Here is a 26,918-nt window from a genome sequence, read left to right on the forward strand (position 1 = left end):
TACATTCAATGTTATTGTTGAGATATGATTTTTTATTCCCTGTCATTTTGATTTATTTCTCATTTTTAATTTGAATTATTTTCTCCTTAGCTTGACTATTTTTCTAGTGCAGTTCCTCTGTTTGCTGGTTTTCACTTTTATTTTTTTATATCTTCATGAAATATTTTGCTGAGAATGTTCTATAGTACAGGCTTTCTAGTTGTGAATTCTTTTTCCTTTTGTTTATCATGAAAGGTTTTTATTTCATCATCAAATCCGAGTCCTCATTTTTCTGGATATAGTATTATTTGCTGGCATCCATTTTCTTGCAGAGCTTGGCATATGTTATTCTATGACCTCCTAGCTTTGAAGGGCTGGGATGAGAAATCAGCTGAGATTTGAATTGGTTTCCCTCTATAATTAATGTGTCCTTTTTCTCTGACAGCCTTTAAAATTCTGTCTATTCTGTATGTTGGGCATTTTCATATTAATATGCCTTAGTCTGGGTCTGTTGTAATTTTGTATATTTGGGGTTCTGAAGTCTCTTGTCCTTGATTTTCTGTATCATTTTTCAGGTTTGGGAAATTTCTTGATATCATTTCATTGAAAAGATTGTGCATTCTATTGATTTGTATCTCTGTGCCTTTCTTTATCTCAATAAATCTTAAATTTGACCTTTTCATGTATCCCATATTTATTGGAAATTCTGTTCATAGTTTCTTAACATGTTTTAACAATGTTCAACTTTGTTTTCAAGATTATATATTTTGTCTTCAATGACTGAGTGACTAAGTGATCTAGTCTGTTTGTTAATGCTTTCAATTGAATTTTTAATCTAGATTGTCGATTCCTTCAATTTTGACAGTTTTGCTTGATTTCAATCACTGGCTTCAAAAATATTAAAAATGAGGAAAAATCCCCAAACAAATATGTGTATGGGTAAATGTTTATGAACCATTAAGATCACCATTTAAATGGAGAAAAGAAAAAGAAAACTAAAAAAAAAAAAATGGAGAGAGAGATATCTCAGTGAAAAGTTGAAGTATTGTTCTGTTGGAGTTTAAAAGATTCTCAGCTCATCTTCTCATTGGTGTTGGTAGGGTTGTCTGGAGTGTGATGCTCCACTCTCCAGCCTGCTGGAGTGAAAGAGTTAATTCCAAAGGTGGAATTCTTGAAGTGGGGTTTAGGCTTAAATGGGCTGAAAGTGTTAGGGTAATGGAATTTTTGCCACATAAAAAGGCACATCCCAAGTGAGGATGAATGTCTCCCCTAACATAAGTCAGGAGAATAAAGTGGACTTAGTATATTCTGTAGCTTTTTTCATTAGCTGTAACCATTAAATGGATGAGTAAAGAAAGAAAAAAGTAAAGTAGGAGTATTCATTAGGTAATACTAAATAATTGAAGCTAAACATACATTCATGCAGAATAGGTGTGTGGAATACTTGAACTACACAGATAGATTAGCTCTTCCCACTTCAGATTGTGTATTTTGGTTAACTATCTTTTCTGTTTATTTTAAGCCATTAGTTAAATGTTTATTAACTAATCAGTGTTATAATAATGATAATTGACATTGCTGGCATGCTATTTTGCACCAAATGCTATGTTAAGCATTTTATATGCATTGGCTTGTTAATGTAGTCTTTAAAACAACCCTATGAAGTAGAATTTATTATTATTACCATTTTACAGAAGAGAAAAAGGAGGCTTAGACCATATCTTAATGTGTTTTGTGTTACTATAACAGAATACTCGAGACTGGGTAATTTATAAGTAACAGAAATTTGTTGCCTCACAGTTGTGGAGCCTGGTAATTTCAATATCAAAGATAGTAGCATCTTGGGCTAGGGATGTGGCTCAAGCGGTAGCGCGCTCGCCTGGCATGCGTGCTGCCCGGGTTCGATCCTTAGCACCACATACAAAGATGTTGTGTCCGCTGAAAAACTGAAAAATAAATATTTAAAAAAAATAATTAAAAAAAAAAGATAGTAGCATCTGGTGAGAGCCTTCTTGCTGCATCATCACCTAATGGAAGGCACACAGGCAAGAAAGGGCAAAAGGAAGCTAAACTCTTCCTTTTGTAACAGCCTATGAGGGTGAAGACCTCATGGCCTAATCATTTCTCAGAGGAACTGTAATACTGTCATAAGGCAATTAAATTTCAACATGAATTTTGGAGAAAACAGACATCAAGCCATAGTAGTCCACTTAAATAACTTGTTGAAGATGATATAGCTGATAAGTAGCTGTGTTAGGGCTTGACCTCCAGCTGTCTGATTCCAAAGCCCATGGATTTTACTGTATCTCACATATGTCTATATTTTATCTTTTGACTGAATTAAAAATATTTAGAGACAGAGAGAGAGAGAAAATATCTCAGTGAAAAATTGAAGTAGTGTTTCTGCTGGACTTGAAAAGATTCTTAGCTTATCTTCTCAGTGGAGTTGGTGGGGTTATCTGGAGTGTGATGCTCTACCCTCCAGCTTGTTGGAGTGAAAGAGTTAATCCCATAGGTGGAATTCTTGGAGGTGGGGTTTAGGCTTAGGTGGGCTCCAGGCTCTTTCCTGAATTCGAATTGGTCTAGAGATTTTTAAATCAGCACACCTCCAGGGTCCAGCAATTACTGGTCCAGGCTGGAAGACTGTACCCCGGGGATCTCCCCTGGGTTCCATTCATGTGGTGGAGGAGCCAATTTCTGTGCAAGGATATTGTGTAGTACGCCTTTCAGTTTAGTTGGGCAGTGTCTTTGGTTGGTAAAGTCTTTGTACCCAGATACTCCTCAGGCTTCCCAAAAATGTGGGTTCCCTTAATTCCTTTGTTCCTCCACTTTGCTTGTGGAGGGTATGCTCTGGTTGGTGCCTGTGAATGCACTAGAGACAGTGGTGCTGGTGATTTCTTCCTTATATTATTATATCCAACCTCCTTATCTAGTTCCTTATCTGCTTTAAAAGTGTCCAGTTTAAATTCTAGCAAAGTCCCCCTTTATTTTTCTTTGTTCACTCACCTTGCTGAAAGGCTGCCTGTCCGATTTCTTGTTTTCATGCCATGGAGCAGCCAGGAAAGTGACCACTATTCCACCATCTTGAAGTCCTATCAAATTTTTATTTTATTTTTTTAATTTTGAGAAAGGCTCTCACTAAATTGCTGAGGCTGGCTTTGAATTTGCAATCCTTCTACCTCAGCTTGCCAAGCTTCTGGGATTACAGGCATGTGCCACCATGCCTGGCTCCACTTGATTTTTTAAACTTAGTTTTCCTTTATAATATTCCTCATACCAGTGTTCAAAATGGGCATTGTGCAAGTTTCTGCTTTTGTGTTTTCTAATGATGCCTTTCAAACTGGGGAAATAACTATGAGGTGGGTTCAGGGACCTACTCGACTTCCTGGAAAGAGACCTTATCCAAAATTGAGTTAAGTTGACCTCCCTGACTTTTGAACCACAATAGCATCTTAGATCTTCCTGAATTAGTGTTCTAGACACATTCTTGTATTCGTGAGATGAGGTGCCCCTGGGAAGTATAGTTAGTTCCCCCTTGCATATTGTCACCCTAGCAAATGGTTGCTTGTTTCCTTGAAGAAGACTAGGAGGATGATTTACATTTTTTAACAGTATGTCAGAGTTCCTAAAGGTACCTATCTTCTTTATTCAAGGGGATCTGGGCCTGTGAACTAGCTCAAATCTGAGAAGTGGTAGAGGGCCAGTACTCTGTTTTTGTCCAACTTTTGGTAATCAGATCTAGAGAGTTTCTACTTATACAAATAAAATAAGACTTAAGTAAACATTAGTTCAAGGAATATGATGATCAGCTAACTATGATAAGATGACATTATGATCATCAGTTAAATAGCTGATTCTAGTGATATGGGTCAAGTCTTTTTGTTTATTGCTTTGACTCCAATATCCATTATGGATACTTGTATCTGAAGATTAATAGTTACCACTTGAGCTCTGTCCTCCAAGATTCAATCACTCCTATTGAATTCAGGGAACTCATTTGATTTCATCATTTCCTACTGTTATTCTTGGCTTTTTTTGTATGATTAGGGAATGAACATGGTGCTTAATCACTCACTGAGCCACACCTGTAGCAATATTTATTTATTTATTTATTTATTTAAGTACCAGGGATTGAACTTGGGGCACTCAATCACTGAGCCACATCCCCAGCCCTATTTTGTATTTTATTTAGAGACAGGGTCTCACTGAGTTGCTTAACACCTCACTTTTGCTGAGGCTGGCTTTGAACTCGTAGTCCTCCTTCCTCAGCCTCCTGAGCTGCTAGGATTACGGGCATGTGCCACAGTGCCCAGTCCTTATTATTTTTTGAGACAGGGTCTTGCTAAGTTGCTTAGGGCTTTGCTAAGTTGCTGAAGCTGGCCTTGAACTTGTGATCCTCATGCCTCAGCCTCCTGAGTCCCTGGGATTGTAGGCATGCACCACCATGACCAATTTATTCTTGTCTTAAAAGCCATACAGAGTTTATCAAGCCACACAGTATCCGGGAAGGGTTTGGCTCCCTTCGCCAGCATGTTTCTCAAGGCTTGATAAAGGAAATGTTTTCTGGAGTCTCCAAGGGATATAGAGAATAGATGAGTAGAACTTACATAATAAATACTTTCCATATGTTAGCAAAGTTATGAGCCATTTTCCTTAAATACCGCAGAATGAGCACCAGTATTTGCAAGATAATGAAGATGTTTAAGACCTCAGTGATTAAGATGAGTTAATATGCAGAATGTAGACTGAGCTTAAAAAGTATAACTGCCAGCAAAAGTATGTTTATGTTTTAGTGCTTTTAGAATAAGAAGGAATTTTTTAATCAATGCATTATGTAGTGAATGTTTATTTTTTATTGGGTGAAAATAAAATCCATTTGAATAATGTTTTCTATTTTCTACTACACAATCAAAAATCGGCATCAAAGAACAGGAACCCCCTCCTCCATGTTCTCTTCAGTTATCTTTTAAAAGAAGCTCAGTCTTTGTCTTAAATTCTGTTATTTCTTAATTCTCCCCTTTGGGAGTCTTGCAGGAGACAGATAAGAGAATGAAAAGGTAGATGAGATAGGTTTATCTTATTTGTTCCTACTTACTGCTTTTACTGTGAAACTATAGTTTAGTGAGGTAATCATAGCAGCTTGAGTTATATCATGTGAATGTATGAATATGTACAAAGCATCCCACTATTATGTATAATTCTTATGTACCAATAAAAAATTAGAAAGAAAAACCAGTTGTTTATATGAGTCGTGTAAAAATGTTTACTTTTTGAGATTGTCTAAAAGGAAACATTTAAATAGAGGGTTTTGGAACCTTTTCTTCCCTGTCCCTTCTTTTCGGCTCCTAATTTAAGGAAAGATTTGCCAAAGTTTAGCCAGAGTTGAAACCTACTTACAAATGAGGAAGAGAAATTGAAGTTGAAGTAGGGAGTGATTTTGTGAAAGTATAAGCAGGCACCTGTGTTCAGAGACAGTGCGTAGGGAGAGGGAAAGAGAAAAACAAAATATTTGGAGTTGCTGTTATTGAAATATTAAGTGCTCCTGATATATCTATCCTTCACTTGGTATTTGACCTTTGAAAAGCCAGTGATGGCCACTGTTTAAATCATTTTTTAGTGCTCTTTGTGTATGAGTTTTTAAACCTCCCTCCAATAGAATAGTTTTAATAGTCCAATGTGTTTTGGGCCATAGTGTAGAGATTATAATTTTATTAGGTTAAACCAAATCAGTCAATAAGTTTCTTTTATTTATAGACATTTATTTTATTTGTAAGCATTTTGCCATGCGAAGGGACCAGTAAGTACTTTTTTTTTTTATTATAGATATTGGTGGGACATAAAGCATACTTTTTACCTCAACTAAACGTTATTTATAGATATTTTTAGGGAAGAATATTTTATGTAGACTATAAAAATGTGCATAGGTCAGTAAGGACAGGGCACTTTGTCCCTTTACTCCTGAACACTGAAGGTGATTGCATTCTTCTGAATTTCTGGGAGGAAGTTTTCTTCTTTATTGTAAAAACTAACAGATTTCCTAAGTGTCCTTGAATAATTTATTCATGGGCCGCTTTGTGTAGTGGCAAAAGAAAAGAATTTTATATTACGTATCTTATGCAAGAGAATAATTTAAAAAAATTTTATTTGGTAAGACCTCTAATGAAATTTTTAGTGAGTTGTCTTTCCAATTCATAGTCATAGCCATTATCATGGCTCAAACTGCATATTTTTTTCATAGCTGGAATAAATGTTTTCATATTACTTTTAGTTTTTAAATTAAATATTATTCTTCTGTTTAAGAATATCTAATATGTATCCATACATAAGATAGTATTTAAATATACTTCGATAAATGTCATAAATTTATTGGTCCTTTCCCTGAGATTAAAACACTAAATATTACCAGTACTATAAGATGAATCAAGTAGTCTGTTGTTAACTGAGCATTTTTTCCCCTTTCCTGTTTTCTTTCCTTCATTACTGCCTTCTCTTATCTTTTACCAGTTCCAGTCTTTTAATGCTTAAAAAAAGAGGAATGATCTTATGAAGTGATTTACTATCTCTCCCTCTTATTAAATTGTAAATTGTATATAGACAGAAACTACACTGACTTTGCTCACCTCTGTATGCCTAATGCCCAAGATTAGTAAACAGTAAGAATTCAGTAAATTAGTTGAATGAATGAATCCTAAAACATATTATGAATTCTTCTTTTTAAAGTTATGTATTGAAATATTTAGATTATAAAATGAGGAAAATTATAACAGGAAATGAAAATATTTTTAATATCAGTGGCTTCAAACTAAATTGTGATACTTTTTTTGACATTTAAATAGTAATAAAATAAAAAATCAATTTAAAGTGGTTTTTGAAACTCAGCTTTTGATTAATTTGAGTTAATATTTAGAATCGTATTTGACCACATGAACTTAATTAGCTCAACTAATTTAACTTAGAGACCAGCTAAATTAAAGTACTTTGAGGGTGTAATATGGAAATACTCATATTTTTACAATGGTTTTAATTGAAACATGATGTGGGCCATGTAGATAATGACATTTTTATTGTTTATTTCAACTTGTAACTTGAGAATTTTAAGGATTGAAGAATATTTCCAAGCATAATAGAAGAGTATATACTCTTGGGTTCAAAAATTGTTATTTAAGCAAAATAGTATGTTATAAAAGGCTTGACTGATCAGAAACACAAGGTACATTTATTCAGTTTTCCAAAACAATGGTACTCTAGATTCATTTAATTGTTGGATAACAGGTACATATGAGCACTGCTATTAGGAGATATATAGAAAAAAAGAACTAATATTATATGGGTTGATAAGGTAGAAAATAGCCATAAATTTGAACTTGGTATATTATTAACTTCAGTTTGAGCACTTGTTTAGAAAGACTGTTACTACTTGGCTATCCAGCAGTATATTAGAGAATAAAATTCTACTCAATGTTTTATAACATCTTTCACCTCTAATTGTAATATCTCTGTTGCTGTTTGCTTAGCTTTTGTGCCTGTGTGACTTTAAGGGTATATTTTTCTCTAGGCATCCACAAGGACAAAGATAAACCTCCCAGCTTCCCTGTTGTCCTTGAGACTTTGAGGCGTACCTTGACAGATTACCAGAACAAGCTGGAAGATGCATCTAATGAGGTAACACTTGCACTGTTTGGCTCCACACATATAGCCTTCAGCCCATACCAGTACATATCCCTTGCTTATTACAAAGGTCAAAAAGATTGGGAATGTTGAATTGACAGCTTCACAGATACAAAAAATAATAAATTGTCTGTCAGTGCTCTTTCTTTAAGTGTGGCCTAAAGTGTAGTGTCTCACTCATGTTTTTGTAACTTTTCAGGCTAACTATTATTTTCAAAGTTATAAATACTCTGCCACTTCTTGGACTTCATAATCTGTTTTAATTTACTAAAATAGTTGTGCAAGCTATTTAAGTGAATATATGTTTTATTTAAATGTAATGTATTTTATGATATGTGAGCTAGGTAGTGGGAATTTAGGTTTTGTCAGTATTTTAGTTGAAGAATTCTACAAATTATGGAAAATGTAAAAAAAAGAAAGCAGTTTTCATTCTCTAAAGGGAGTAAAGTGTTGTTAGAAGTTGCTAAAAACAAATATCTGTTTGATGTATCCTAGAAGCTTTTAGTTTGCTGATTGAAAAAGCTCATGCTTCTATTTATCATCTCATTTGTATTGTTTAATGTGTGAGCTGATAATTTTCTTGGGTATTAAAATGTTTTATGAATTCATGCTTTAAAAATTGAAGAGTTTGTCTAGTTACATCTTGTCAAATTAGCATATGAAGTAATTACATTAAATACAATTAGTTAGCAAAACAACAGATTGTTCAACCAAAGACAAGTAACATAGCATACAATTAGTGGTTTTTCTCTTTCTTTTAGGTAATACAAAGGCCATAAAGCCATTATATTTAACGTATTAGTAGTAGCTGATTTTATTTTAGTTAGCTAAGGTAAACAAAGGAGGAAAAATAGTCAACTTAATACTCTTATAATTGTTCAAAAGGAAAATCAGAAAGTGACCATTGAAATAATTAAATTTCTATGAAGAGCAAATATTGCTAAGTCTTTTCCAGTGAGACAAGACAACCTGTATTGTTAGTAGTTTATGAAACTCTTCTGAGGCCTGGGTCTGGAAGCTGCAGGGTAACTAGGAACATATTACCCACAGCGAATTGTTATTTGGGAGGATGAATGTCACATGATCCTCAGCACAGTTGAAAAGTCGACTCAGCAGGCTTTGGCTTAGTAATGTGCTTTGTTGTGAACCAGTGCCAGAGACAGCAGTGGGGAGACCAAAGGGGTGGCTGCAAAGAAAGCAAAAAGAGCAGTCTGACAGAAAGAAGAATGAACTGTCAAAGAAAATAAATCACAAGCGGTGCAGGACCAACTGATGACCTGCCACAGGCCTTCCCAGTAGGACTGCATGTGACCGACCCTGAAGTTGTCATATGGAGTGAGAGACCAGTGAATACCCTCATGATGTATAGAAAAACAGTCTTCTGCTCTGTTCTTTTTTCTTTCTTTATAGATACCACTGCTTCTGGCATTTTGGTCCAGTAGGATTTTAAGAATAAAGTTATATTTGTTTACAGTAAGAATGAAATCCTTTATCCAGACATCTAGTGAAAATACAATAATAACATCACTGACATTTTAAGGTTGAATACTTTCCTTTTTAGCCATCTCAGCTTGTGACAGAAACTACATGTCATTTAACTAAAAGAGGTATTGTTAAGACTCTTTATTAGTATCAAAAACTTTGTGTTTAGTAATTGCATAAAAATCACGTAAAGGTTAGCTTTTAAATTACCCATCCTTGAAAAATGTTAAAAAGTTACTTTTCTTTCATCAGATAAACAGCGTGAATGATGCTAAGGAAAAGACATCTAATGAACTTGATTTTACCAAACAGAAGATTGAATCTCACACTAAAAATATAAAGGTATTAGGATTTAGAATAACTTTTCCCTCTTGTATTAAGAAGCAAATGTAATTATTTAGGGACTGCTTTAAAGAAGAGATATCTGAAAATACATCTTCTTTGTTTTAAGTATATTTGGATACATTTTAAAGTTTTTGTTGATCATAATAACAACAACGTTTTTTGCTTTTAAAGAAAACTTGGTTGGAAATTATTTTGGTTAAAAGGAAAATAATTTCTCTGATATAATACCACAGATTCAAAAAATAATTTGAGATTTAATGTCCTACCTTAGGTATATGTTAATTATATTCTTCATAAACACATCTGTATTTGGAGTCACTTTTCCTTATTTTAGGGCAGAACCATTGTTTTTAGTACATCGTGTCTGGTAATGGGCTGAGGCCACATCTGGCTAAGGTCCAGAAAAAGTTTATTTTCTGTGCTTGTTTTATGTACTATATATTTGCAAAATTTGAGTTGCTGAGTCTTGTTGGAATTTTATTGTATTGGTTCATGTTGAGTTTGTCATGGACACACTTCAATAGAATTTGTTAAAGTTAAGGAATAATAGTTCAGCAAGGTTTTATGCCACATATTTGAGATTTGTATTAGTATAGAATATCAGAGGAAAGTAAATGTTCTTATATTAAATGTTAAAAGATTTATTTTTCAAAATATTACTTAAAATGTTATTAAAATTTTTTGAATCACCAAGTTATTTTTTTATGAGTTTTAAGTAAATCTCCCTTCAAAGAGCTTTTGGAATAAGCCATCTTATTAACATTTTATGTAAATGCTCAAACATAACCGATTTTCTAACTGTTGAGCTAAAATATTATACATAGAAAATATACATAGTATAATACCTTAGTGTTTAGCATTACAAGTAAGTGCTTGATTCTTTTGTATTAGCTTTGAAAGTTTTCATCACATATTTTGTATTTGTATGCCTGCTGTCTCCACTCTCTCTTGTATGGTCTATAGTCTATTTATGTCTCTGACAGGAACTTCAGGATAAAATCACTGATGCTCATAAAGAATTAAGTCATTTACGCACAAAATGTGCAGACCGAGAGGCTTTAATAAGCACTTTGAAAATGGAGCTACAAAATGTGCTGCACTGTTGGGAAAAAGAAAAGGCGCGAGCAGCTCAGTGTGAAAGTGAACTGCAGAAACTCTCCCAGGCATTCCATAAGGACACTGAGGTATTACCTGAAACTGGAAGATGGCTTGAAAAGGCTTTTCACTAATCTCAGTTTTGTATTTTTTATGCATCGACATGCACCAAGTAACTACTAATTTTAATTAAAATTGTTCTGAGGGCTGGGGTTGTGGCTCAATGGTAGAGCACTTGCTTAACATGCGTGAGGCACTGGGTTCGATCCTCGGCACCAAATAAATAAATAAATAGGTTATTATGTCCAGAGAGTTAAAAAAAATTGTTCTGAACTGGGCGTGGTGGTGCATGCCTATAATCCCAATGAGGCTGAGGCAGGAGGATCACAAGTTTGAGGCCAGCCTCAGCAACTTAATGAGGCTTTAAGCAATTTTGGGAGAACCTGTCCCCAAATAAAAATAAATAAATACAAAGGTGTGAGATGTAGCTCAGTGGTAAAGTACCCCTGGGTTCAATCCCCAGTACCATAAGAAAAAAAAAGTCCTAAAAAAAAAGAGAAAAGAATTAGTCTGAGATTAAGTATTTTGAAATTTTCATGACAGCTGCAAACTCAGTTATTCCATTCCACCGGTGTTATCCTGTTTTGTGAGAAAAGTAATATAGTTCAGCCCTCTGAACTATATTAATTTGGACCATTAATTTTCCTTGACTCTAAGTTCCTAACTGTCGTTTTAAGGTTTGCCCGTTTGCCAATGACAAAATTATTTTTTACTTCAGAAGTTCTGCAGCTCGGTATGATAGAAAGAGTATGATTTTTGTAATCAGGTAGACTTGACCTGAACTTGAATTCTGATATTTCTGTTTACTAACAATGTAACTGTGGACAAGCCACACAGCCTAGTCTCTTTAAATCTTAGTTTTCTTATTTGGAAAACAGAAATAATATCTATGTTAGTAGACTGTCTCTAACTTACTCTTTATAATTATAGAGTATTAACAAAAATTTAGGAAATAAAAGTTTCATAGAATTTAAACTTCTTTGCAATGGAGAGTTGTCTGCCCATTGTATTTATTAATGACTTCTTAAAATATGATGATAAAAATTTCATATTCTGAATGAGCCGGTGTGAATGGAATTATTATCTTATATTTTCTTTAACCCATGGGATATAGATCTAGTGTAGCTAGTGGAACTGGTTTATCTAAAGTTGTCCTGCATATTGAGTTCATTACTCTAACAAATAGGAACAAGAATGCCAAGAGAGCAAAAGGAAACATTCTTTCCACTCTTCTTACAGTCTGGGATTTAAATTGTGTCCACATGAAGGGGTTGGAATTGTTCTACACATCAGATAATGATTACAGTAAAGGAAACTAGAAGCCTGACTATATTGTAAAGTCAGCATGTCTACAGCGTTGTGGCTGGATTCAACACATGTGAATTGATTTTTGATCTTGTGATTTTCTTTGCACGCCAAATGGATGATTATCATGCTCGGTTTATCGTAGCCCAAGCAAAAAGGACATAATGGTGACAATGAATTTTTCTTGAGGATGAATGTGATCCTTTGGCAAAAATGTGGAGGAGAAAGATTTTAGTGCCTGAATATTACATTTGGGTATTTATAGTTTTGAATATATTTATTCACTTCAACCTAGTGCAAAAATCATCTTTCACTGCTTTTTTAAAAGGACAGGGCAGATCTGGGGACACAGTTCAGTGGCAGAGCGCTTGCCTGGCATGTGTGAGGTCTTGGGTTCAATTTCTAGCACTGCAAAAAAAAAAAAAAAAAAGGTAATGCATAGCACATTTACAAAACTTTTTTTTTTCTGATTTCTTGACTCAAATTTGTTGTTGTAACTACATTTTAAAATCTTTGGTTTTAAAATTATTTTATTTGGAAAAAGCAAGGTGGCATATAGAATGATTTGATGATACACATTTTGAAATAATCAGGAAAGCTATTTCTACAATTTCTAATTCCAACACGTTTTTATATGCTGTAGTTTTTTTTTAATCTAGAAGACAGACTTCTCAATTTTTTACTTTCAAATTTCTTTTTAAAAAAGTTTTCTTACTGATCTATAAAAGCATCTCGAGGGAACTTATCTATATAAAATATTCATTTTGCAACTTCACAATTACCTTGTCTTTGAGTTCTATGCTTTGGGACTCTATAGATGAAATACCTTATAAAGAGGGCCTTTTGACTCTATAGTAGTGAATTCTTGTGTGTTCAAGATAGGATCAACTTTATCCATATTTCAGAGCACAGTAAATATTTTTAGGTCATTCCATAATAGATAGTTTAGTTACTGTAATAATAATATACTTTTAAAAGATCTTTAAAAAAGCATATTTCTGACTGGACATTTTTGAGAATATTTCTTAGGCTGCTATATCCACATTTTTTTTTGCCTGTAATGTTTAAACACCTACAAATGCCCAGTGTGGCACATACTGTATAAACTTATAAGTGGGAAAAACAAATGAGGCCTTCTTCCATATCTTTTATATCATTGTCTACTTCGCCTAAGGGGCTTGGGATAGATTTCCTATAAGTGGTAAGGAAACTGGACTCTCTGGAGAAAGAAGAAAGCTAAGTAATTGTGTACATGTAAAGTACAGATATTGGTATAACTTTTTCTTCATCAGAGTTGAATAACACTCTTTTCTGTATTGTTTGACTTACATGTTTTAGAAAATATAAGCATGAAACTATAGAATTGCCATATTGACTTCCAATTAGAAAGGTTTAAAAATTATGAGTCTGGACACCTCATGTTACATCAAGGGAGCTTAGACCTGAACAAGGTGCCTACTCAGACCACATTCTCATGAACAGCAAAGTTGGGGTTTGAACCCTGATCTTCTAGCTTCTACACAAAGTTTGGTTTTTAATACCAAGTATAAACAATTCCAAGTAGTCTATCAATGCTTGGTTTGAATGTGAAAAAGTCATTAAAGGACAGTATCTGAAACTTGAGTATTTTAATTTCAAAGTTTTAAAAATAAATTCTTTACTATTTGTATTTCCTGTCTTACTTCTTATAATGTTTACAAACAAATTAATTTGTCTTTTTTCTTGCAGGAGAAGCTAACCTTTCTTCATACCTTGTATCAGCACTTGGTAGCAGGCTGTGTGCTCATAAAACAACCAGAAGGCATGTTGGATAAATTCTCTTGGTCTGAGCTTTGTGCAATCTTGCAGGAGAATGTTGATGCCCTCATTGCAGACCTCAACAGGGCTAATGAGAAGGTAACTGTCCTCAGGCACCAGATACCTCTATTAAATTCAGTGACATTTGTCCACATCACAGTATCATTAAGAGGGGCTGACATTCATCTTATTTCAAAAAGAATTTGGATGTTAATAATTCAATACCATTAATTATGGCTTGTCTACAACTCAGTTTGATGCCATTGCTGTGGGCATGTAAATGTGACTGAAGTCTGTATGAAGTCTCTAAGCTCCACTTTCTGAGCAGGACATGCTAATACTACTAGCCAGTATTAGCCACAGGGACCTAATTAAAAGAAAATAAATTAATCTTACTGATGAAGCAATTCAAAGAACTTAGTCATTTACATTAATAAACCAACTCTTTATGTTAGCATAAAATAGAAACAGGATACAGTTATTCAAAAACATAATCTTAAAATTCTTTGCTTAGAAAATATGAGGTGTTATTTTAAAAGCACTTAGAAAATTTTAAATTCTGTGCTTATGACTTATTTTTTGAAACACAACAACCTGTATATGAGAAAACCCAATCCATGCTTTAGAAGGTAAGATGTATATTTTGTAGAACAAAACAGTAAACTTTTATGGTCACTTTACCATTTCACAAGCCTAGGAATTTTTCCAATAAAGAAAAATCCTGCTTTTGGTTACAGAAATTTTAAATGGCTTAGAAGATCAACATATGTCAATGTTGAAGGTATTGTTTCTTATCCTGAGTCTGTTGAACTGGTTAGAACTGTGTTTATGTGGTCGTTTCTCAGTCTTAGTTAAAATGACATTTGCTCTTAAGAGATAGGAAGGGAAAAACTGTTTTGTAAGTTTTAAAAAAAATCTCTGAACTAATAAAACAGCCCAATTTCAGGATGAGACTTCTTATTGTTGAACATTTTACCTTGATCCTATTGAGAAGTACTGAGAAATGAGAGACTAAATTGTAAGAAGCACAGATGCTGTTTGTGATTGAAAATGTATATATAATTGGTTTAAAATTACTGATAATTAAAATGAGTGTGTTTTAACCCTCTGAGATGGTAATGGTTAAATTTTTCACAGAACATCATTAATTGTCATAAACTTTAGAAGATAATATTTTTCTTTTCAGTGTTTGTTAAAATAAATGGTTGGAATATTTAGCTTTATAATGTGTAAAATGTTTGCAGATTTGTAATTCTCTTTTGAATTCTTCCTTTCCCATTGAGATATCTGAATAGCTGGAATTCTGGTTCCTGAAGTAAGAATAGCTTCTTAATCATCTCATTAAAATTGATTTATAGAATGAATAAATTTATCATAAAGAAAAGAATAAAAATTTATTGTCTAAGTCTAAAAATGTTACAATTTTCTGCAAAAATATGATAATTCCTATTAGTATATTTACATTTTAACTTAAAAATTTCAGATGATATTAACAAATAAAATATAGTAGAAAATATGGAGTGTTTTTGTGGTGGAAGTGATTTGTTAGTATGACTCACTCTGTTTCATTTCTTCTTATAGATAAGCCATCTAGAGTATATCTGTAAAAATAAATCTGACACAATGAGAGAACTTCAACAGACTCAGGAAGACACCTTTAACAAAGTGGCAGAACAGATCAAAGCCCAAGAGAGCTGCTGGCACAAACAAAAGAAGGAACTGGAACTGCAGTATTCTGAACTTCTCCTCGAGGTACAGAAGAGGGCACAGGTATGCTACTATTCAAAAAGCTTTAAAAAATGGATTACTCAGTTTGGTCACTTCACATGTTTTTCATACCAACTATAAATCAGTTTGAAACTTTATGAGAACCCCACAGAATTTGTTTAGGCACACACACACACACACACACACACACACACACATCATATGATCATGTAAACATGTACAAACCCACAGATAGGTGTTTTGTGTGTGTCTTAAGATTGTCTTTATTTAAATTTGGAAAGATAAATTTTTGGTTAAAATATCTCAGAATGTACTGTTCAATTAAATGATAAAATTGTATATCTTTTATTTTAAAAATAAAAGGTTAGGAGATTTGTTAAATATTGTCAGTATTAATGTAATTATCCTTTTATCCAGTTTACTCCATTTATGGGGGTTTCCACGAGAACTATCATTTTATTCATTTGGCAATGTTATTTGTTATATCTAATAACATTATACAAGAGCTAGGGTTACAATTATAGGCACTGTTGCAAGAAAATTGACTTTGAAATGTATCTTCTGTGTTGGATTTGGCAGAGAATAGAAGTTATAGATTGTTAACCATGTTTTTCCCATATAAGTTATTGTTAACATTACTTATATTGTTAACTATCATTTCCACTCATCATGAATAAAATGATAATTGTGTATATATTTATATTTTTGGTAATATATTTATTAATAGGCCACTTCTGTTTCCATGATAGGTTACTTAGGAGCCAGAAGGTTGTGATTCTTCCCATGACTCATTTGGTATTTAATGTCTTAATTTTGTTCATTCAGGGTTGCACTGGCAAGTCTTACTTTAAAAAAAATTCCATCTACTCATGTACACACACATATATACACAGATGTATATTTATTTATGTATGTATTTAGTTTTTATTTGCCAATAATTGGTTTCATAGTGCTTGAAATCAAACTACTCTGTTTTCTCAAACTTAAGGACTCCATATAAACTTAGACCTTTCTATTTGAGTTTGAATGAATCAATAAATATGCTTTATAAAAATAGTAATTTATTCATTGTGTGCAGACCATTATATGATGTGTTGTCTATAAAAGACCCAACAATTTATTTTTTGGAGATAACATTGAAATACAGTGAAGTACATGGATTTTTCTTTCTTTTTTTTCTATTTGTTCTTTTTAGTTATAGAAGACAGTAGAATGTATTTTGACATATCATACAAGTACATGTTATGGAGTTTCACTGGTTGTGTATTCATATAAAGCACATGGATCTTAAGTATGTAATTTGATGTTTTGATTAAAGACTCGTGTAGTCATTACCCTACTTAAGACTTGAAACTTTTTCATTACTCCAAAAAATTCTTTTGTGTTGTCTCCAAGTCTTCATAGGCAACCATTGCTCTGATGCCTGTCATCATGGGTTAGTTTCAGTAGTTTTTGAATTGCATATAAATGAAATAATTCAATATTTAGTCTTTGGTCATTGGCATATTTCACTCAATATTAAGGTTTTGAGTATAATGTTATTCATGTTGTATCAGTAGTTTCAGTTTTCTTTATAACTGGGTAGTATTTGATTTTACAGATACACTGCATTTTTTTTAATGCTGAGTATTGAACCCAGAGCCTTATACATGCTAGGCAAGTGCTCAAATACTGAGCTATTCTGAGCCCCACTACCTCACAATTTGATTGAATGTGAATTGATACATATTTGAGTTCTTTTCAATTTTTGGCTTTATAAATAAACTTGCTACAAACATTGTTATGCAAGTTTTTTTTTTTTGGTATTAGGAATTGACCTCAGGGGTGCTTAACCACTGAGCCACATCCCTGATTCTTTTTATTTTAAGACAGGGTCTTGCTAAATTGTTGAGGCTGGCTTTGAACTTGTGATCCTTTGAATTGTTGGGATTACAGGTGTGTGCCACCATGCCTGGCTTATACAAGTCTTTTATCAACATACGTTTTCATTTTTCTTGGTTAACTAAGAATACAATTATCAGGTCATGAGGTAGGAGTATTTTTATCAAAAATTGCCCAAAATTTTTTTTCGAAATGCTTATGTTGCTTCATATTCCCATTGGCAACATATGAGAGTTTCCATTGTTTTGCATCTACTGCAGCATTTAGTTTTGTCTTTTAGTTTAGGCATTGTAGTAGTTTTAAAATGGCAACCAAAAACCTTGGGGAATGTGGCTCAGTGGTTAAGCACCTCTAGGTTCAATCTGTGGTACCAAAAAAAAAAAAAAAAACCATTTCATTATGTTTTTAATTTACATTTTCTTGGTGATTAACTTTTCATACACTTTCTTGCGATTTTCATATCTTAATTTATCAAACATTTCTTCAGGTGTGTGTCCATTTAAAAGGTTGAGATGTTTATATCTTATTATTGAATTGAAAGAGTTCTTTATATATCCTGTGTACATACCCTTTGTTGTATGTGGATGGTCCTCAAGTTATGGTTTTACTTATGAATTTTTGAATTTATGATGATGTGAAAGTGACATGCATTCAGTAGAGTTTTGTGTTTTTTTGCATTCAGTAGAGTTTTGATCTGCTCCTGGGCTAGTGAGATGCAGTATGGTACACTCTTATTTGGACAGTGGCAGCAAAGTGTCATTCCCAGGCATGATTACTGGGTAAATAATAGTGTACTGTGTTGCTAAGCTATGATACTTCATAGTTCAGTTGTAATAAATGCATTTTCAATTTATTGGGACATAACCCCATCATAAGTTTAGGAGGATCTGTATGTGTTTCCTAGGTATTTTTTCCCTATCTCTCATTCATCTTTTCATTTTAATGTTTCTTTTGATAATCACAAATTTTAAAATTTTGACAAAGTCAAGCTTATATGTAGTTTTCTATTTTGGTTATTTTTATGTGCTCCATAAATTTTTAGTACTGCAAGGTTTTCCTGTAGAAGTTTTATGGTGTTAATTTTTATATGTAAGTTAGTGGTCAATTGCAATTGGAGTGTGTGATCTTAGGTACAGGCTAAGGTTTGTTTTTCCTCTACACTTATTGTTCTCACATAATTAGTTCAACACTTTCCTTTCTTCATGGAATAGCCATAGTATATTTGTGAAAAAACAGTTGACCATGTATGGGAATCATAGTTTTTTTTTTTTGTGTGTGTGTGTGTATCTATAGAGTTGTACCCTTTCTAGAATGTTACATAAATGGAATAAAAAATAGCCTTTGGAGGGCTGAGGATATAGCTCAGTCAGTAGAGTGCTTATTTTGCATGCCCAAAGCCTTGGGTTCAATCCCCAGCACTACCATCTAAAAAAAAAAAGCCTTTGGAGTCAGGCTTCTTTTACTTAAAAAAATATATTTGGCTGGGCATGGTGGTGTCCTCCTGTAATCCCAGCTACTTGAAAGGCTGTAGCAAGAGAATTGAAAGTTTGAGGTCAGCCTGGGGAAGTTAGTGAGAACACCTCTGGGTTCAATTCCCAGTTCGGTAAAGAAAGGAAGGGAGGGAGAAAGAAAGGAAAGAAGAAAGAAAGATATATTGGGGATTTATTTATGTTCTGCATGTATCAGTAGTTAATTCCTTTTTATTTCTGGGTAATATTCTGTTGTATACCTGTACAACTGTTTATCCAGAAGTATACTTGATAGATCTTTGGGTTGTTTTAAACTTGGGGGGCAATTATGACTAAAGATGCATTAAATAGTCATGAGGAGTTTTTTATGTGATCCTAAGTTTTTCATTTCTCTTTTGTGAATGGGTAAGTGTATATTTAACTTAAACTGTCAAATGGTTTTCCAAAGTGGCTGTAACATCTTGAATTCTCCCTATCAGTGTAAGAGTTCTGTTTGCTCTGCATCTGTGCCAGCATGTGTTTTCATTTTAAATTTTAGTCATTCTAATAGGTGTATAGTGGAATGTCATTGGTGTTTTCATTTACATTTTCTGTAATGAGTTAAAAAAATTGAACACTTATTTATATGCTTATTTGTTGTGTGTATTCTTTGATGAATTATCTGATTACATCTTTTGCCCTATTTTTAGTTGTATTTTTGTTCTCTTATTGCTGAATATTGAGGATTGTTTGTATATTTTGAATTTGCCATTTGTCAGATATGCTATTTGCTAATATTTTCTGCCATCTTTTTAGTAGTACTTTTGTAGAGCAAAGGAACATTTCAGCTTTGATAAAACAGATGACCATCTTTTTAACATTTCCTTTTATAGGTTGTTCTTGGTGTTGCATGTAAGAATTCTTTGCCTAAGTACATGGTCATTAGTTATTTTACTATTTTTTCTTCTTGCCATTTTATAGTTTCAGATTTTATATCTAGGCCCATGATCAATTTCAGGTTAACTTTTGTAAATATCTGAGATTTACATTGAGGTGACTTTTTTGGGGTGGGTGTGTGGATGTCTAGTTTTCCCAGTACCATTTGTTAAAAAGACTGGCCTTTCTGTAATGAAGTTTACTTATATGCCTGTCCTTTTTTCAATACTGGTTGAATTAATGTAGCCTTTTTTAAGTCCTTAATTCAGGTAGTATGAGTCTTCTAACTTTCTCCTTTTCCTATAAGTGTCTTGAACACATTTATTTTACTCTGGATTTGTAGGAAGCTGTAGCAATTCACTTTTGAAGTAAGGGAATCAATCTATCATCATAAATGCTAATGTCTTAGGAGAAGTTCTATTTATTGAAGACTTTAATTTGAAGAACTTGTTACACTATAGGTTTTGATTCATGTGACTGTAAATTAAAGCCATGATTTTTATTATTCACTCAAAGGGCATTAATGTGGCATATACTCTTTATTATGCACATATTTGAATTTTCATCAAATATAATGGAATACACAGCAGCATTCATTTTGGTTTTATATTTGGTAAAGTGGTATTATAATGGATATTATAAGACTTATAAATTTTATTTCAGAAATTTTTTATAATTAATTCTATAGATCTGATCTCAAAAAACCTGCAATGGAAGTAAAATAATTTCATTTTATATTACTTAATGTACTTAAAGATTATATTGATAAGAACATGAGTGGGAAAAACCCATAGATATTTCATAGGATTGTGGGTTGTAGGGATGTTTGATGTCAGAATGAACATAGCCATTAGTAGAGGCCATCTGCTGGAAAACAAATGACTGACTTGTACACTCCTGAATCTAATGGTTGGTTATTGTAAGGAAATCAGTGAAAGACAGATGCTTAAATAATAAAAAAAACAATATTTGGATTTGAATTACTTTTATTTGAAAAAAAAGGTAATGAAGTTACATGTAAAATTTTTGAATAAAAAAGTTTTTTAAACAGTTAAATGCTATTAGATAAATGAAACTTGTAAAATAACCTTTTTTTTTTTTTTTTTGTATCACAGCATGTTTTTACTTAGGTCAAGTTTGCCAGCCACATGGTAGGGTAATTCTTGAATTTAGATGCAGTTGAGTCATCATGTAAATACATCTTAAGTGTCTATGCTTATTGAAACATCTGGGCCAAATGCCACATTCCGTTCCATTTACTAACTTTGCTTTTGTCATGTTAGTATTTATGTTGTCATTTTTCTATCTGAAGAATAAATTATTAGAACAAGAATTTCCTTCTAGAAGTAAAGGGTTTTCACTATCAGTTAAGTAAGAGTAACACGATGTAATGTTTATTGTAAACCCTTTAGCTTTACTTGACCTTTTTTGTAAAATCAAATGAGTTTATAATGGAGATAAAAAAGGAAAGAAACTCAGGTTTATCATATTACATTGCATTGTATTTATGTTGTTATTGAGAGTGAATTTGGCAAGAAATCTGGCTTAGTAATTTAAAAGTTATTAGAGGTTGGAACGTTTTCCCGTTTAATTGAATTCTAAAAAATATTCAGAGGTTAAAGTGGAAGTTGTTGATATTGTTGAGGTTTATTGTTCCTTAAGTTACACATGCTGCTTCACAGAGAGTTAGGTACAGTTGTATGCATAGGAAATTATGATGAACTGAGTTGGTGTGAGTAAGTACCTCTAATGAAAGTTTGGAAAAATCTTGTAATTTTCACATACTTGTCTTAGACATTGTTTTTGTTAATCTGATGCTGTCAGTTGAGTTTGCATAATGTTCAATAGACTTTTCAATGCTTTCACATAACTTATTTCTTAAGCCCTACCACAGCCATAGGAGATAGGTCATTTAAGCATCATTTCTATTTCACAAGTGAGGAAACTATGGTTCAGACAACTGGTAACAAGGCTGTGTAGCAAGGAAGTTCTAGGGACTGCATTAGAATGGTGATAACCAATGTTAAATGTTGAGCACATTGTTTGGCATTTAGAAATTACAAAGTGAATGTATGGACTACTTTAATACATTATCACCATCTTTAACTTCTAATCATTTTTTTGTATTGCACTGTAGCACTATTTCTTTTAGAAATATATGTTTGAATTTAATGGAATATCTGATAATAGGTCTAATGATATTTCATTTTCTTATTCCTTTAACTCATATTTCTAAGTAACTCTTTAAAATAAATAAAAAATATATAAATATATAAATTGTAGTTGGACAGAATACTATTTATTTATTTATAATGTGGTGCTGAGGATCAAATTCAGCACCTCCTATGTTTTAGGCCAGCGCTCTACTGCTGAGCCACAACCCCAGCCCAAATGATTTTTTTAAAAATATTTTTTTAGTTGTAGGTAGACACAATATCTTTGTTTTATTTATTTGTTTTTATGTGGTGCTGAGAATGGAACCCAGTGCGAGGCAAGCACTCTACCATTGAGCCACAACTCCATGCCTCCAAGTGATTATTGATTAACTAATAATTAAACATGATAATAATGTATGAAAAAACTAAGTAGTTCCACATTGTTAGTCATCCACACAAATTTGTATTTCTTAGTTTTTTCCTGAGAAACTGAAATTTTAGTACAGTATGTCTACTTTAAATTATCTACCATGGTAAGAATATTAAAACAATTCTTTAATTATTGTTAATTAAAAATGTTATATGTCATCTATAGGACTTTGTGTTTCATATTTTGATACAAGCAAAAAGGTATAATACATAGTTCTTTCTTCAATAAGTGTAATATTTAGTTGCAGAGGCACATTAGCAATTATATGATATAAAGTTTACCGGAAGGCTGTGCATAATTAAATGCCAAAAGAATGCTATAAATTTAGATGAGGAAGTTGTCAAAGTTTGAGAAGGCTTCATGGAGGAGTTTTGAGCCAACCCATGTCCTCTCCAGGATCTGAAACATGGATGGGAAGACATGGGATGGTTCAGAATTCAGAGATAATACTGCCAACCTTCCAAGTAGTCTTAGGTAATATAACAGTCCACAAATCAAACATCTTTCCTGGACCGATACTTTTATTCTGTCTAATGATAAAGAAAACTGATTTTCTGGGGTATGGCTTATTCAAAGGAAATTTATAATTTGTATTGTATTAGAAATAAGATTAAAAGCAGGCACATATCATTTTTAGCACATATATTTTGACCTGCTAAAATTTACATAATAAAAATAGTGTTAAGTTAAATAATCACTACAGAGTTTGTATATATGTGTGTGTTTGTATATGTGGGTATGTACAAATAATCACATATATAGTGTGTATCTACATAGATGATGACTAGATCTTATGATAATTTTATGTTTAACTTTTTGAGAAACTGCCAAACTGTTCTTGCAAGTGGCTGTACCATTTCGCATTCTCATCAGCAATGTATAAGGGTTCTGGCTTCTCTACAAGATGTTCTTTATTTTTAACAGAGAAACATTCACATCAGAGGAAAAATAGGTGAATATGTGTTTGTTATATTTTTCAATATTGCCATTACATAAAAGACAAATAATTTGTACAAATAAGACATTTTAAATGAAATTCTTTGATGTTTGTGTGTCATTGCATGTCCGGTTTGCAATTTGTGTCAAATTGAAGAACAAGAACTAAAAGTTGAGTAATTAAAAAAAGAATTTTACTTCTAGGGAAGTGTTTTAATTTTGGGCCCAAAGTGTCAAAAGTTTATGGAATTCTGGAAGCAAATTAGGTGTCCCTGAAAGGTTGTATTTCAGGAGGTAGGGTAGGTGTTTCACTAAGGAAAGAAGCATCATTTTGGATGCACTTTGAAGAAAAGCAAGAAAAGAAAAACTAGTGAAATTATATATAGTATTTTTGATATACTAAAAAGATCTGTGTAAAAGATATTCAGATATCCTATTCTTTTTTAAGTTAAAAAATTTTCAAGATAAGAATGCTTTTTTGAGGGAGGAATTTGAGAATATTATTTTTTGATATTAAACACACTAAGAAACAGGTTATTTCAGTACTTGGAATGCTTTTGTGCCATATGAAAGTGATGTTCCTTATGTTTGCTTAAAAATATTGTCCTTTAATCTCCTTGGGTGGAGAACACTGGATTTTTTTTTTTTAAGGCAAATTTACTCTATAGTGGTTTCCAGCTTCACCATCAAACAGGCTTTGTTCTTCAAGAATAATTCACAGTAAATAATGCAATACCTCTGAAAGTCCCTGTGGAAAGTCACAATTAATTTAAAATAGAATTTTGACATGCTGACAAGTTCCAAATTATATTTGTAACTATCTTTTTAAATATACTTTTCTTTACATCGTAAAGCTTTTTTCTTTCATTAGGTATTATTCAGTGCTTATTATGGGCAAAACTGTGTGTGCTAAACAGTAGGATAATTTTTGAAAAAAAATTTTTTAGTTGTTGATGGACCTTAATTTTATTTATTTATATGTGATGCTGAGAATTGAACCCAGGGCCTCACACATGCTAGGCAAGTGCTTTACCACTGAGCCATAACCCTAGCCCCTAGGGATGATTTTATAAAGAGTTATTTTATTCATTCAATATTTACTAAATACCTATGGGGTTTAGAGCATGATGACAGACTCCATAGTAAATAATTCCTGCCCTCTAGGAACTAGCAATCTATTGTATTTGAGAGAGAGAGAGAGAGAGAGAGAGAGAGAGAGAGAGAGAGAGAGAGAGAGAAAATATATATATGAAATTTGTAAGTATCAGTGTAGGAATTAAATTTTTCAGTGATTTTTAATTTAGTTCAGCAAAAGTCAAGATCAGTTGTGAGAGAATGATGGTAGTAGAAAGTGTCATAGAATAGATAAGAGCTGAAATATTGTTAGAATTTGAACAGTACAGGGAAAAAAGAAGGGAAAGGGCCTGGGGGTGCTAGAGATCCTGTTAAATTGTGAAAAGAAGTAGTAATACTAACGTCTGGATGGTAGAAAAGCAGACTAACCTCTCCTTTTTCATCAAATTGAGGATAGCGGGAAAAGGTGAAGTCTTTATGGGGAAGGCATGTGACGTGTGGCTGAAGGGGAAAACCTTGGTGAGTAAAGACATCAAGGTTAGCTAAAAGGATTAGGTAAACCCAGATGAAGGAACCTTGGGCAAATTATTTAACCTCACTAAACCTCAGTTTCATTATCTGTAAAACTATCAACCTCAGAGTCTAGTTGAAAGTGACTAACTGTATATTGTGAAGGAGTTTGAGATCTGTCATGTGTTAAAATAAACTTAGTCTTTGCCATAAGGGGCCTACTTTTAGCTTTTCTTCAACAATCCATTTTATTTTGACTAATGACTTTGTATATTGTTTTGAAATATATAAATATCATTAGCAAAACCATTCTTTCAAAGATTTTTTTGGTTCAAAAAATGTTGTTTATTGAAAACACACCTCTGCCTGAGACACAGAGGTTCAATTTTATTTCCACTTACTCAACTATTATTAGTCTGCTTCTTTTATCTTTAGGTTTTCTATAGTTTTCCTTTAATTGAACAGGTGGAATCGATTTTGGAGAGACTAAGGAATTAACCTTTGTGATTCCATTTGCTTTCCACATTCTACCTACATGCCCGGAAACTCTACTACTCCTAGAAGACTCTGTCAGTATTTCCAATTCTTACATTCATTTGCCAAGTATAGTACTGTTCCAGGATTTTTTGTCTTTTTATAGTTTTCACATAAAGTTAAATTCCTCAGCTTAGTACTTAGGTCTCTCAATTCTCTGTTATCTACCTACTTCTCAAGTTTCTATCATCCCCTTTTTTCTTCAGGCATTCTGAATTATTTGTACTTCTTTAGAACATTATCCTGTTTTCTGGCTCTTACTTTTAAATGCTTTTCTTTCTTTTTTATCTAGCTACACCCTGAGTGTTATGTTTTTTTCCTTAAAGGTTGCCTTTAAGAAAACCCTTAAGAGGGTTGTCTTCACATCTGCTTCCAAGCAATTCACCTCGCTATTGTTTCTCAGACTTTCTTCCTCCTTTAAAAAGTTCCTTCTGGAGCATTACTTACTTTGCTAGTGGCATTTGCCTGGAGCTCTGGAACATAGTTCTATTGCTAGACTACTGCTACCATAGCTTGGCCATCAGTGGAGATGTGGTTGGGGGCAAGTTATAATGCCTCTATTTCTCCATTTCTTATAGTACCACCCCTGGTGTAGCTGGATTAGGTATTAGACAAGAGTTGGAATAAGTAAAGCAATTAAGGTATAGTATAGAAACATGAAAACCATGTCTAAAATACAGTTTTCTCTCTGCTCAGGGGAAAGCATCCAAGAAGCTGAAGTGTTCAGAGAGCAACTTCTTATGTACTTCCCATACTCTTTTATCTTGAGAACTATGCTTGTAAGGAGTGCTTCTGTCCACTTTCCACCTTAGGGAAACCTTATTTATTTGGATTTATTTTCCTCACCAGTATTTTTCTACAAGTTTGAAACATTTTGACTACTACCTGTTAGCATTATTGATAATAGCCTTTGACACCCAAATTTTGTGGAGTGATCAAGAGTTTTTATGGTTTCCCCTAAGTTGATCTCCTTTGAGATCTTCCTGCTAATGTCAGTTTTAGCCTTTTGTTTCTTTTAGGTTTTCAGTGGGTAACTCTGGAACCAGACACACTCATGACGTATCTCTTACAAAGTTTCACATTAAGTTTTATGTATAGTAAAGTCTAATCAAATAATACAAAGATAGTTTCCTTAATGTATCCAAAGGATTCTTTCCTAATGAAGACAGCACTTCACTTTCTCATACAGTTGCAGGGTATAATATTTATTTATCCAAATGACTACCTTATTAAAACTGAACTCCCTCAGTCTGCTTTTCAAAAGAAATAGGTCCATGGCTAAATGTGTGGCAGCTCACTGGGCAAATAAAAATCCAGTTGAAGCTGTTAAGTCATTGTAGTTTGCAAGGGTTAGATTAGATTGTTAAAGAATAGTTATTGCCTAGCTTCCTAATTAGAGGAATTGGCGTTTTTGTTGTTATTTTTATTACGTACCTCATTCCCACTTGTCCTTTAATTGTCCTATCCCTCCCAAAGCCTGTCAGCATCATTTTTGTTAAGCTCCCTTTGATGATCCTCTGGCAATCCAGCATCTCTCTAACATAACATTATAAC

General features: G+C 33.0%; 1 protein-coding gene across 2 annotated transcripts in view; it reads left to right on the plus strand.

The window, feature by feature from the left end:
• Ccdc171 (coiled-coil domain containing 171) overlaps positions 1-26,918 on the plus strand; it is a 357,480-nt gene that overhangs the window by 138,710 nt on the left and 191,852 nt on the right. The window contains exons 11-15 of one of the 2 annotated variants that reach the window (XM_026398594.2): positions 7,535-7,641; positions 9,382-9,471; positions 10,458-10,658; positions 13,663-13,830; positions 15,313-15,501. In XM_026398594.2, coding sequence (XP_026254379.2) covers positions 7,535-7,641; positions 9,382-9,471; positions 10,458-10,658; positions 13,663-13,830; positions 15,313-15,501 — 755 coding nt within the window. The remainder of the gene's footprint in view (positions 1-7,534; positions 7,642-9,381; positions 9,472-10,457; positions 10,659-13,662; positions 13,831-15,312; positions 15,502-26,918) is intronic. The other variant, XM_077797862.1, reaches the window with a different exon arrangement.

The sequence above is a fragment of the Urocitellus parryii genome, chromosome 4, assembly GCF_045843805.1.
Source record: "Urocitellus parryii isolate mUroPar1 chromosome 4, mUroPar1.hap1, whole genome shotgun sequence".
In the NCBI taxonomy this organism is placed as follows: domain Eukaryota; kingdom Metazoa; phylum Chordata; class Mammalia; order Rodentia; family Sciuridae; genus Urocitellus; species Urocitellus parryii.